The 13,634-nt window shown below is 41.5% G+C and overlaps 1 protein-coding gene across 2 annotated transcripts; it reads right to left on the bottom strand.

The window, feature by feature from the left end:
• Nucleotides 1-2,583: 2,583 nt before the first annotated feature.
• On the bottom strand, nucleotides 2,584-13,152 carry LOC132993957 (vascular cell adhesion protein 1-like). Of its 2 annotated transcripts, XM_061063972.1 has the most exons (10): nucleotides 12,739-13,152; nucleotides 12,496-12,610; nucleotides 7,118-7,208; nucleotides 6,902-6,977; nucleotides 6,246-6,632; nucleotides 5,474-5,779; nucleotides 5,112-5,372; nucleotides 4,771-4,867; nucleotides 4,611-4,647; nucleotides 2,584-4,271 (listed from the first exon to the last, which is right to left on the bottom strand). In XM_061063972.1, the coding sequence occupies exons 4-10, from the start codon at nucleotides 6,972-6,974 to the stop codon at nucleotides 4,218-4,220; spliced, it is 1,215 nt and encodes a 404-aa protein (XP_060919955.1). In that variant the 5' UTR covers nucleotides 6,975-6,977; nucleotides 7,118-7,208; nucleotides 12,496-12,610; nucleotides 12,739-13,152; the 3' UTR covers nucleotides 2,584-4,217. The 2 variants fall into 2 exon arrangements, with proteins under 2 accessions (XP_060919955.1, XP_060919953.1); XM_061063970.1 differs by having other exon boundaries at nucleotides 12,496-13,152.
• Between the last annotated feature and the right edge of the window lie 482 nt (nucleotides 13,153-13,634).

Here is a 13,634-nt window from a genome sequence, read left to right as displayed (position 1 = left end):
CTTAATCCTGGGTGGATTGTTAAAAAAACAATCTAATTCGATTTGGCAAAACCAGCAGGTGACAAAATGGTGGCTCTTTTTCAATCTGAGCATAGTTGACTTTGCTGTCTGATAATGATTTAGATGCATAGCCAATAGGCTTTCCTTCTTGCAGTAGGACTGCACCTAGTCCATATTTCGATGCGTCAACTTGCAACCTGAGCTCTTTGCTTGGGTCAAAGTAGGCTAGTATCGGAACTGGTTCACCTGTGACTAGCTCCTTCATTTTCCTGAATGCTTCGTCGTGTTATGTATCCCAAACAAACTCACTTGACTCCTTTAAAAGGTGTCGCATGAGGGCATTGATGTCTGAGAGCATGGGGGCAAACTTTGACAAGTAATTAACCATGCCAAGAATAGTCTCTAGCTCACCTTTATTTCTGGGTGGCTCCATGTCTCTTACAGCAGAAGGTTTTCGTCATGCTCCTCTTTGCTTTTGCCTTTTATCAGAACATCATCGACAATAGCAGTCACACCTTTTAGACCTTCATAAGTCTCATCAACTTTCCACTGAAACTCATCTTGAGTTGATTTTAGTCCAAAAGGTAGGTGGAGAACTCTGTATCGTCCAAAAACAGTGTTGAAGGTGGTCAACTTGGATGATTCCTCTGTGAGCTTGAAAGCCCAGTAGCCTGACCTGGCATCCATGACACTGATAAACTTCAAAATGTTTAACACCAAAATAAGTGCTAGAGCCTCTTTCTCTATTGTGGAGTACACGCGCTGATGGCGGTTACATTTTTTTGAATAATAGGAGACCGGGTGTTAAACTCCATCATATCCATCCTGAAGGAGGACAGCACCCGCTCCTACCGTCAACCGCAACTTTGAAAGGGCGATCAAACACAGGCGCAGCTAAAACCGGAGCATGAGTCATTAAGGCCTTTACGCAGTCAAACGCGCCCTGACAACTGTCAGACCACTTGAAACGTTTCTTGGGACTCAACAGGTCGGTGAGCGGAGCCGCAACATCAGAGAAGTTGCTACAGAAGCTACGATAATACCCTGCCATCCCCCAAAAAACAGTGGAGCTCAAGTCGCAAAGAAGGAGCAGGGAATGACAGGATAGCCTCTACTTTAGAGTGCACCGGCTGGACTTGCCCCCGACTGACGATTTTTCCCAGAAATATAACTGTACTCTGGCCAAATTCACATTTTGCAAAATTTAGCGTGAGATTAGCGTCACTCAGCCTGTCAAACACCGTCTGCAGTTGTTGTATATGTTCGTCCCAGGTGCTCGAGTACACCACAATGTCGTCATGGTACGCCTCACATCCCCCACACCTGAGAGCACTGTATTAACCAGGCGCTGAAAGGTTGCAGGCGCATTTCGCACACCGAACGACATCATCGTATACTGCAAAAAAGAGTCAGGCGTAACAAACGCAGAAATTTCCTTTGCTCGAGGAGTTAACAGCACCTGCCAGAAGCCTTTTAGTAGATCGAGTTTTGTTACAAAGTTAGCACTATACCGACATGGTCAACACAATCCTCAACTCGAGGCAGACGATAACAATCCGGTTTAGTGACTCCGTTCACTTTCCAGAAATCCGTACAGAAACGATCAGAGCCGTCAGATTTACCCGCAAGGAGGCACAGCGAACTCCATGAACTACAGCTGGGACTCCAGCATGTAGTCAACCTGATTCTGTAGACGGAGACGTTTGTCAGGGTTGACTCTGTAAGCGTGTTGTTTTTTGGGGGTTGAATCCCCCACATCGATGTCGTGCTCTAACACATGAGTTTGAGTCAGAACATCAGAAAACAAGGAATTATGAGATTTTATTAAATTAAGCACCTCCTCGTGTTGGACCTGATTTAAATACGGAAAACAAGCATCAAGTTTGGACAACATCTCAGATGGACAGCTCCGGTGCCGCTTTGACCCGATCGATAAGTTCAGCACTGGACAGCGCCAAAACTCCTTTTCTCACTTCACCGAGGGGGAGTAAAGGAGCAGCATGTCTCTCAATGTAGGGCTTTAACATGTTAATGTGACATAATCTATTACGTCGCCTGCGTTGTTGAGTGGCTACTATGTAATCATAGTCATTCATTTTGTCCTTTATTACATAGGGGCCGCTGTAACGAGCCTGCAGAGCAGAACTGGGAATGGGCAACAACATTAGTACTTTGTCACCTGGGCCGAAACTTCTGTTTTTCAGAACATTCAGATATAGAAAGTTAAACATCAGGGCCCATATTCACAAACATTCTGAGAATCCTCTCAGAGACCTCCTAACTTCACTTCAATCACAATCCTACAGGGGATTATTGGCTTAGGAGTGATATAGGAACATTCTCAGAGCGACTCTGAGCATGGAAGGGAGGAGACATAGTTGACCCCGTTGCTATGTATGACATATTTTTTTCAGAAGCTGTGATTGGTTGATCCAAATAATGGAGAGAAGTGCTCTCTAGTGATAATGGACATAGACAGACAGTGAAATCCATAGGGCCCTATCATAGAATTAAGTCAGACATTATGTAAATATGAACACTATGAAATTAACATGTGTGATAATTATTCAAATGGACACATGATGAGAGTTATATCAGCATTTATTAGATATTGGATTTACCTGTGGAGGTAATCAGGAACTCAACATGCATGTCTCACTTTGCACTGACAAAAGTCTAAGATGGACTCTTAAGGGCTAAGACACTTTGTGAATAAGTTTAATTATTACAATGATCTAGTCTTAACTTTAAGGGGAAATTCTTAGAAGTTGTCACTAGGAGCAACTTTTAGTATTTAGGAGGCTTCATGAATAAGGCCACAGCATTACATTAAAACATATCTCCTTATACATTTAAGTGGGAAAGTAGAGAACAGACTACTTTCCTCTTCCTGCATACTAGTAAGCTTTTCATGACGTAAATGACACATAATACAGATGATTAACTAATAAAGATCATAGAAGGAGCCTATAAAAAAGCAATAGTACATTAAGTTAATTCATTTATTACACATACAATTCAGACTATAAACATATTTAAACATCAAAGATTTTTTTTCAATAAAATATTCCTTCAGATTTTCAGTTTCTTCTTCTTATCAAAAGTCTCACTTATCATCCTTGTTTGTCTTTTGAAAATTGTTTTTCATAAGAAAGAAATAGCATGACAAAACCGAGGTTCTCCTAATCGGCACCAAATCCACAATTTCAAAACCTGACAGTTTTTCTCTCCCTGTTGATCACTCCTCAGTTTCTCCCTCCCCTCAGGTTTAGAGTCTGGGTGTCCTCCTCGACAGCACACTATCCTTCAGAGCTCACATCAATAATGTCACTCGGCCTGCTTATTTCCATCTACGTAACTTAAATCATCTCCATCCGTCCCTCACATCCAACAGTACCTCCATCATCGTTCACACCCTTTTTAAATCTCCCATCCTCACTGTTCCCCCTCTCAAGTCCAACCACAAACTTCAACTGGTCCAGAGCTCTGCTGCTTGCATCCTCTCATGACCCCCCTCCATTAATCACATCAACTTCAAGATTCTGCTCCTCACCTTTAAGTCCATCCATCACCTCGCTCCTCTCTACCTCTCTGATCTCCTGCACATCAACACACCCACCCTCACTCTCAGGTCTTCTTCTTCCATTCAACTCACTGCACCACCCGCCCGCCTGTCCACCATGGGGTCCAGGGTCTTCAGCGTCTCTGCCCCCCCGCCTCTGGAACTCCCTCCCTCCACACATCCGTAATATTGACTCTCTCTCTATTTTTAAATCTCATCTCAAAACACATCTTTTAAAATGGGCATTTTCTGTCTGATCATTTTCCATCCTATCTCACAAAGATTTCATACTCTGTAAATTTGTCTTTTTAATGTTAATTTGATCGATGTATTGTTACTCTGTTGTTTTTATCTCTGCTTTGTAAGGTGACATGGAGTGCTTTGAAATGAAATGTATTATTATTATAAAAGAAGCTAATATAAAAAATAATTACAAAAACAATACCATAGACCAGCACAGTGCTTCACAGTGTAATGATCTGGCTGCAGTACATTACAGTATTTTTATGTTATCTGCCTTTGAACAAAAACATCCTTCCTGTCGTATCCCATCCTTTGTTCATCACTAACCTGCTGCAAAGAAAAAACATTTAATACAGAAAAGAGAAATAGAGATATTGCATTTAAGATGAACATGAAGTCATCCTCTTCTCCTTCATGAAGCTTGAATCATAACCACTCTGTTGACATAGTCTGCTTCTTCTGCGTCCTGTTTGAATGAAACAACACAGAGAGAGCGGTGTCAGTGCTGTGTGGTGACTTTGATGCAGCTACAAGAGACAAACCAGCAACACTTGGAGTTTATCTCTGCAAATCAAAGTCAGTATAAGTTTTCCTGTAACACTTTTCACTGTTACCATCTGGTCTCCTGTCGCTGCTGTTGGACCTGAATATCTGAACATCATTTTCTCTGGATCAATTATTTTATGTGACTGTGTTGATCGAATCTTCAAAGAAAGCTACTCAGATAACTTCCCTCTTTTATAACACGTGCTTCAATCTCATTTTGTAGAAAGAATGATGAACCTGTCCTCATCTAGTAACTCACCTTCACCTGTTTGTTGAAGCATCTTGACTTTAACCAGCTGAAAGAAAAAGAGATCAGATAAAAGAAATAAGAATCAAACACTTACACTGTAAAAATAAAAATGCAATGAGATGAATAACATAAGCCACAAATCTTAATTTCTTAAGACAGTTTCTCTCACCACTCAAAGATGATGACTGAACTGCAGAGCAGCACGATTCCCAGGATCTTCAATGTAATGTGGACATCAACCCCAAACAGATCGGAAATCAGATTTTCTGGAACAAGACATCATGATCACCTGCTACTAGATGGAAAAAGCTTTTCATGGCTGTAAGATATCCTGCACTTTAATTTAATCTTTTAACCTCTAATGTGAACGTCTTTGTTTCATTTATTTATGTAACATTATTACACATGAATTCAGTAAGAATTGTTTTTAGTGAAAACAATCAAATAACCCGACAGATCGAAAAGGAGAGCATGTTGAATACAAATGTGATGATTCAGTTCTACATTTACCTGCAACCCTCAAATGGATCAGTGGTGATGTCTGATTACTGAGATCATTCATGGCCACACAGTAATAAACTCCTCCCTCTGTGGCATCAAAGCTGTAAAACTCTCCTTCAGATACGATCATGTGTCCATCTCTGCTGATCTTGAACCAGGTGAAGCTGCTGACAGGAGGATTGGCTCTGCTGGAGCAGGTCAGGTTCACATGAATACCTGCTGACACCAAACCTGATGGACTGATGGACGCTGAGGTGTTTTTAGGAGCATCTGAGGAAAATGTTAGATAATTGTATTTCATTAAAAACAGCAAACATCTTTAAAATCATCACATTCTGACAGGATCCAATAACAATCTCTGGTTGTCTCACATGAAACTCTGAGAGTCTGTGTCTCCTCTGCTGTCTTGACTTCTTTTCCTTCATTCACAGGATATGTGGCAGAACAGGTGATGTTGTATCCATCATGTTTGTCCGTCAGAGTGATCTGCTCCTGGATTTTAGTCGTGAAGGTTTTATCTGGGTTTTCCTCCATGTTGTTGAGAGAGTCTTGTTTGAGAGTCCAGGTGAGTTTAGGAGGGGAGAGTGGACAGGGAGTGGAAGCTGAGCAGGTTATAGTGACAGACTCCTTCTCCTTCAGATCTCCTGAGATGATTAGTTTGGGACTCGGAGGAGAATCTGTGTGTTCAAATCAAACAAAGATTACTTTAACCAATAGACTAGCTGACAGTGACTGTCCTTTCTAAAATGCTTTTCTACTATACTCTTCCCAAACTTCCAGCCACCGCCTGTCATCATTACCACGTTAATATTCTGTCATGGAAACTTCATGGAGAAGGTTTGTGTGTGTGTGTGTGTGTGTGTGTGTGTGTGTGTATGGGAGAGGAGGGGGGAGGGGTTGAAAAATGTTACAAGGAAAAAATGGTCCTAATGATGTTAAGACAAAAGCTGACAGCACTGTAATTAAAAACTTTAAATTAAAATGTTTTTCTGCTTCTTAGTGTGTCAAGATTGGACCCTTCAATCTCAACCAGTAAAAAGAGTCTCAGTATTTAATCAGAGTTCAACTCGTGCTATGACAATGATTTCTTGTTTCTTAATAAAACCTTTATAGTCTGATTAAAAGAAAATGAAACTCTCTTACCTTTGATTGTTATGTGAAGAGGATCACAACGAGCACTTGCCCTGAAAGGCCAGTTCATGATTCTGAAGTAGTATACGCCTTCATATGTCGTCTTCATGTTGTAAATCAGAGTGGTGCAGTTTTTCATTCTCAAGTTTCCAGTTATGTTCATTTGAAATGTGTTGACTGTGCCATCACTGTTAAAAACCACATTGTTTGGATTGTAGGTCTCTCTGTCTTCTTTAAACCATATTCCAAATGTTTCTCTTGTGTTGTCAAACTCTTCTTTTCCTTTTTTAACACTAAAGCTACATGGGATTTTCAGACAAGTTCCACTCAGTGCTTCCATCTTCTTTGGTGTAGTGATGAAGAGCACTGACCAATAAGTCCGACATTCATCCGACGCTTCTGTAAAGCAGACCATCAGTTATTATAATGTGAAGCAGGATCTTCATATAGAGGATGTTAATGAGAGTCTAAGAAGTAATGTGGTGTGCTCTGGTCTTTTTCTCTCTTGTTCACAAAGTCAGTCTAAAACATTTCACTTTTCAGTCAGGACATGAAGAGATGAAAGAAGAAACTCTATCTGCACTCTTCTCTCTGCTTTGTTTCTACAGGAAGTTCAAACTGTACAGATTAAACATCTTTGAATGAAAGTAAGTGAACAAACAGCTCACCTGAAAGAGAGAAGACAGTCAGTAACATGATGGCTGTTACCATGTTCACTGACAGGACTGCAGTAACACCCATCACCTGGAATTAAAAACTAAGTTACTCTTCAAAGTCCTAGTTAAAGAGTTGGATTAACAAAACAGTCATTTTCACTGAAAGAAAATAAAAGCTGCTGAAAACTAAAATGATAAAACATAAATAGCAGTCATAGCTGTTCTTACCAAACAAACCTCCAGGAGCTTAAACAGAGAAAATGTAGAAAAAAAGATAATTTTTAAATTTCAGCAGAACTGTAACAAACCAGTCACCTCGCTGCTAAGACACAAAAACCACAAAAGATTTCTTCCTTTCTTCTTGTACCGTGAGAATGAGGAAGTTAGTGTTTGACACATCTTCTGTTTTATTTTAAAAAAATAAATTTTTTACCCTTTTTTGGAAGCATCAAAACTAAAGATGGACAATTAAGACGAGGAAGAGAGAGACCGTCATCCACTAAAGGACCCAGGTTAGAACTGAACCTGGTCCACTGAGATAAGGACTCATGCTTTAAATGGTACATGCTCTAACAAACGAGCAACATGGCCCTCAAGCTGTTGTTGTATCTTTGTCTTATCTAGAGGGCCTGTTGGTTTAAAAGGTTTAATGTGGATAAGAATGATCCAGATTTGGTTCTTTCTATGTCGGGTCATGTGATCCAGCTCATTTTTAATCCCTTTTTTAGATCAATCATGGATTTGATCATCCTGATCCAGATACAGACTCTTGGGGATTAACAAATCCAGATCATCAGTCCTCTAAAAGAGACTTCACACTCCATACTTTTCCACAGGGCGCACAAAACTTAAAACAAACTGGAACATGCTCACAGTCACTTTTAATGTCATGTTTTGTTTTGATGTTAATGCTATTTGGTGCAACATTTTATGTGAACAACATCACTCATTGTTACAATCTTAATGTGTACCTTATCTACTTTGTCAGTGAAGCAGTACAGCAGGAAAAGAGCCACAGGCCGCCCGCTTGAAGGAGGACTATACTGTCACTAATCTTTTTATTACATATGGAAAACAGATTTGGATTCAAACCCTCAAAACACATAAAACTGGAAAAGTCATTTTTATATTTTCATCATCTCAAATGTCTCTTTTCATTCATCCTTATTTCTGTTTAGAACATTGAAAGCTTTCCATACAAAGGAAACAACATTGAAGCTAATAAAAAGAAACCAGCACAATCCTACACAATGTCATGCTCAGACACAAAAACATCAACGTCTTTATCCTCCCTTCTGTGTCAATGAGGAAGTTTGCTTCTGATGTTTTTTTTGTTAAAACTATTTTCTATTTTGCTTTTTTTGGATAGGTGCAGTGTAAGATGGACAGTTAAGTTGAGGTAGAGAGAGAATAACAGTAAAGGGAGCAGAACTGAACCTGGTCCACTCACTGTGATCAGGACTTTAAATGGTACGTGCTCTACCATCTGAGGAACTGGACACCCCAAGCTTTGGCCGTATGTTGAGGTTGTTGATTTTATTGTTTTCATGTTTTAATATGAGTGTATAATTTAGTAGAATATTGAATACAACATACATTAGACTTCTCAGTAAATTTAAGAAAATGTAAATACAACTTCTCCTTTGTACTTACATGTCTTATCACACTTCTTAAACAGCATCATCAGGTCACTTTAAACCATTTCTCTTTAACCAGAGAAGTGGTCATGAACCACACAGTGACAAACACTTTTCACACGGGCGTTTCCTTGCACTTAGAGTGTTGTGGTTTAACTCATTGCAGTCCCCCTCCCTTACTCTCTTGTATGTGTTATTAATTTCTCTCTGTTTCTCCTCTCCTGTGTGTCCTGAGGTGCATGGCTGTGTGATTGCATGTGGGTGTGGTTTTCTGTGCAGGCAATCTCCCTCTCATTACCGGCAGTTACCCGTCTTGTTTTGTATCTGTTACGACGACGTGCTTTAACTGAATCTTTATTTGCAGTCGTGTACTCTGTACATTCTGCTGAAGTCTTACTAGGAAGGTGAACTTCTCACACATACTAAATAGAACAGGCTCCATCTGCATACCCTGCGGACCAATCACAATCAGGCTCAGTCAGCAACCAATAGGAACACATGTTACTAACTTACAACACAACAGTGTTGCTAAGCAACCACAATGATATTCTGAGAATATTACACCCCCCTTTTAGAAAAGATAAACGTAACACATACTTGTAATTACAGTATACATGGCATAATGTGCTGTTCGTGAATAAACCCAAATCAAAATGTTTAGTAAAATCAACTCTGCATCAGAATACATCACAGCATATAACAAATGAACATTTATTTATTTCTTTAAGGGCAGCGATCTGCCTACACCCTTTTACATTAGTTTATAAGTCCAAAACAGACCTGGGCTTTATCTCTCGTCCGTACCTGGTCTGGTAAGGGACAGTGTGAGGAACTGTTTGAGGGACAGTTTCACTTGTGATCTGTGAGGTGAGTGATGTGGGACTGTGTGGTGTTTGCTGCTCGTTGTCATCAGGTTGTCTGTCTGTGTGTGTGTTTGGGTGTTTCTTTTGTGACAAGAAGGTGACGTCTGTTTCTCCTGTACTCTTGTCCTTCAGGTGTGTGTATGTGGTAAGATCTGTTAGTGTCAGCAGGCTGAACGATGACTGCAGGCTTCCAGTATCCTGGATCTTGGAAACAGATGTTTTGTCCTTCGTGCAGCTGTGTCATCTGCTTGGCTGACCTGTCATAATATCGTTTCTGGGTTTTCTGGGGATAGTATGGACTTGTGGTGATATGGTTAAACTCCCATGTTTTTGCAAAGGTTTCAAATTCTTTACACTTGTACTGGGGGCCACTATCTGATACAACAGTCTCTGGTATGCCGTGTCTGGCAAAAGCTGATTTCAGTTTGTGAATGACAGCAGAGGATGTTGTGCTGTGTAGCTTGTCAAGTTCAAAGTACCTACTGTAATAGTCTGTTGTGACTATGTAGTTCTCATTGTTCCAGGTGAACACATATATAGCAATTGTTTACCATGGCCTATCAGGGATCTTGTGGTTTACAAGGGGCTCTTTAGTGTTTGAGGGTCTGTGCTCGAGACAGGTGGGGCACTCTCCAACCATTTTTTCTCTGCCCAAGTGAGAGGCATGTATTCGAGACAACATCTTTGTGCGTAGTGAGGCAGGGATGAGGATTTTCTCACCTTTGAAGATGATGTCATTCATCAGAGACAGCTCATTACGATGATTTCAGTACTCTGTGATGCTTACAGTGCATTGTCTCCTCTCATCTGGCCATCCATTTTGATCGTATTTGTTAGAAGCTGTGTGTCTTTTTCAGTCTCTGCTCTGATTTCTTGTTGCCTGGTGTCGCTAATAGGTAAGTTACTGTACACTGTGTGCAGCTGCATGTCCATACCTTCTCTGAGGGTGTCGTCGTGGTCAGACAGTGACTTCCTGGAGAGGGTATCTGCAACAAGAATGTCTTTGCCTGGTCTGTGGATGATGGTGAAATCATATCTCTGAAGTTGAAGTATCATCCTCTGTAACCGTGGAGGCGCTGCTGCCAGTGGCTTTCGCATGATGGACTCAAGTGGTTTGTGGTCACTTTCCACGATGACGTGACTGCCATAGACATATTGGTGGAAACGTTTACATCCAAACAAAATGGATGTAAACTAAATCTGAGCATAGTTGACTTTGCTGTCCGATAATGATTTAGATGCATAGCCAATAGGCTTTCCTTCTTGCAGTAGGACTGCACCTAGTCCATACTACGAGGCGTCAACTTGCAACCTGAGCTCTTTGCTTGGGTCAAAGTAGGCTAGTATCGGACCTGGTTCACCTGTGACTAGCTCCTTCATTTTCCTGAATGCTTCGTCGTGTTATGTATCCCTAACAAACTCACTTGACTCCTTTAAAAGGTGTCGCATGAGGGCATTGATGTCTGAGAGCATGGGGGCAAACTTTGACAAGTAATTAACCATGCCAAGAATAGTCTCTAGCTCACCTTTATTTCTGGGTGGCTCCATGTCTCTTACAGCAGAAATCTTTGCTGGATCAGTCTTGATTCCATCTTTGGAGATGCGGTGTCCAAAGTAGCTGACCTCTGTGGCACAGACTTTGCTCTTCTCTGGGTTGAGCTTGAGTCCTCGCTCTCTGGAGCGTTGCAGCATTGCACAGAGGTTTTCGTCATGCTCCTCTTTGCTTTTGCCTTTTATCAGAACATCATCAACAATAGCAGTGACACCTTTTAGACCTTCATAAGTCTCATCAACTTTCCACTGAAACTCATCTTGAGTTGATTTTAGTCCAAAAGGTAGGTGGAGAACTCTGTATCGTCCAAAAACAGTGTTGAAGGTGGTCAACTTGGATGATTCCTCTGTGAGCTTGAAAGCCCAGTAGCCTGACCTGGCATCCATGACACTGATAAACTTCAAAATGTTTTAACGCCAAAATAAGTGCTAGAGCCTTTCTCTATTGTGGAGTACACGTGCTGATGGCGGTTACATTTTTTTGAATAATAGGAGACCGGGTGTTAAACTCCATCATATCCATCCTGAAGGAGGACAGCACCCGCTCCTACGTCACTCGTGTCAACCGCAACTTTGAAAGGGCGATCAAACACAGGCGCAGCTAAAATCGGAGCATGAGTCATTAAGGCCTTTACGCAGTCAAACGCGCCCTGACCACTGTCAGACCACTTGAAACGTTTCTTGGGACTCAACAGGTCGGTGAGCGGAGCCGCAACAGCAGAGAAGTTGCTACAGAAGCTACGATAATACCCTGCCATCCCCAAAAAACGGCGGAGCTCAAGTCGCGAAGAAGGAGCAGGGAATGACAGGATAGCCTCTACTTTAGAGTGCACCGGCTGGACTTGCCCTTGACTGACGATTTTTCCCAGAAATGTAACTGTACTCTGGCCAAATTCACATTTTGCTAAATTTAGCGTGAGATTAGCGTCACTCAGCCTGTCAAACACCGTCTGCAGTTGTTGTATATGTTCGTCCCAGGTGCTCGAGTACACCACAATGTCGTCATGGTACGCCTCACATCCCCCACACCTGAGAGCACTGTATTAACCAGGCGCTGAAAGGTTGCAGGCGCATTTTGCACACCGAACGACATCATCGTATACTGCAAAAAAGAGTCAGGCGTAACAAACGCAGAAATTTCCTTTGCTCGAGGAGTTAACAGCACCTGCCAGTAGCCTTTTAGTAGATCGAGTTTTGTTACAAAGTTAACACGACCGACATGGTCAACACAATCCTCAACTCGAGGCAGAGGATAACAATCCGGTTTAGTGACTCCGTTCACTTTCCAGAAATCCGTACAGAAACGATCAGAGCCGTCAGATTTAGGATCAAGGAGGCACGGCGAACTCCACGAACTACAGCTGGGACTCCAGCATGTAGTCAACCTGATTCTGTAGACGGAGACGTTTGTCAGGGTTGACTCTGTAAGCGTGTTGTTTTTTGGGGGTTGAACCGTGAGAATGAGGAAGTTAGTGTTTGACACATCTTCTGTTTTATTAAAATGTTTACCTTTTTTGGTAGTGTGTTTAAAGACAGATATGAAGGCTACATTAACCTATGGGTCCTGATAGGCCCCGGCTTTAAATGTGTTCCTTCAAGGAGAGCAGGAGACGTGCATTCAGTTTACCAATCATATTTATTTAAAAATGATATACTTGGTGCCGGAGTACCTGAGCAAATAGAAAGCAACACAAAGTTTAATAGAAAGGTATTTTTTATTTCACAATAATAAATATCTAAAAGTTATATCTACTGATTTAAATAAACTATAACAAATATAACCAGACAGGGTACTTACCGCAGGGAGATTCCATCACAGACTCCACTAGATACCACCACGTGAGCTCACTGTGATCACTAACGCTGCAACTTACACTGCAAAAAAAAAGACAATCTTCAAAACACTTGAGTGTCCACCACCAGCAGGCCGACCACACCACATGCATGGTCTGGATCCCACGCGTACTCCCCGCAGCGCGTCCCCACTGCCTATAAATAAAATAAAACAAAGACAAGCATGAAGTCCAGTTTGTTCAGTTTCACATAAAGGTTACACATTCATGGGTTTAAATATGGGCAGGTACGCAGTAAATTATCCACCACAACATGGACAGTGAGCACAACAACCATGGCCGAGTCCAGTTCAACAAACAATCTCAGCCAGACGACATGGATGAACTGATTCAGGCAAAGCAGCAGTCTGACACTCGTCTATAATGAGGAAAACATGGTAAACATCATTTATATAAACTAGATAAAACACCTTGGAGAAGATCCCTCCTTCATTATCAGTTAAAGTTACCTCGCTCAATCTGAGGCCCTGATTAAAGGAGACAGGTGGAAGGTCAGCAGGCTGACACTGGGAGGGAGTCAAAGGCTGAATTTCCTAAAGAATTAAATCACATTAGTGATAGGCCTACAATTAATCATACAAAAACAGTTATTTGTAGCCTACCTCTTCAACATGAGCCTACAGAGTATATCAGTCAGGGTAAATCAGGACACAGCTCATTACATCTGAATGAACAAGAGAAACCTCATTAAGTATCTGACCAAAGCACACAGTCACTGTTTCTCCCCAGAGCTCCCTTACCGACACACACCAAGAAGTCCCACCACACATCTAGCAGGAAACTCTCCCTCAACCTACCTACAGAGGGCAGTGTTCTCAGCTCACACATCAGCCCTCACAGG

This window comes from Labrus mixtus, chromosome 19, assembly GCF_963584025.1.
Source record: "Labrus mixtus chromosome 19, fLabMix1.1, whole genome shotgun sequence".
Classification (NCBI taxonomy): Eukaryota; Metazoa; Chordata; class Actinopteri; order Labriformes; family Labridae; genus Labrus; species Labrus mixtus.
The sequence above is the reverse complement of the archived record's forward strand: the minus strand, read 5'-3'. Positions and strand labels throughout refer to the sequence as shown.

What these genes read in the sequence shown, in the direction of transcription:
- LOC132993957 (XM_061063970.1), bottom strand. Translation starts at nt 6,974, where the DNA reads ATGGGTGTTACTGCAGTCCTGTCAGTGAACATGGTAACAGCCATCATG. An exon ending in ACAGACTCTCAGAGTTTCAT is followed by an intron (nt 5,373 to 5,473) that starts GTGAGACAACCA and finishes CATTTTCCTCAG; the next exon opens with ATGCTCCTAAAAACACCTCA. An exon ending in GATCCATTTGAGGGTTGCAG is followed by an intron (nt 4,868 to 5,111) that starts GTAAATGTAGAA and finishes GTCTTGTTCCAG; the next exon opens with AAAATCTGATTTCCGATCTG.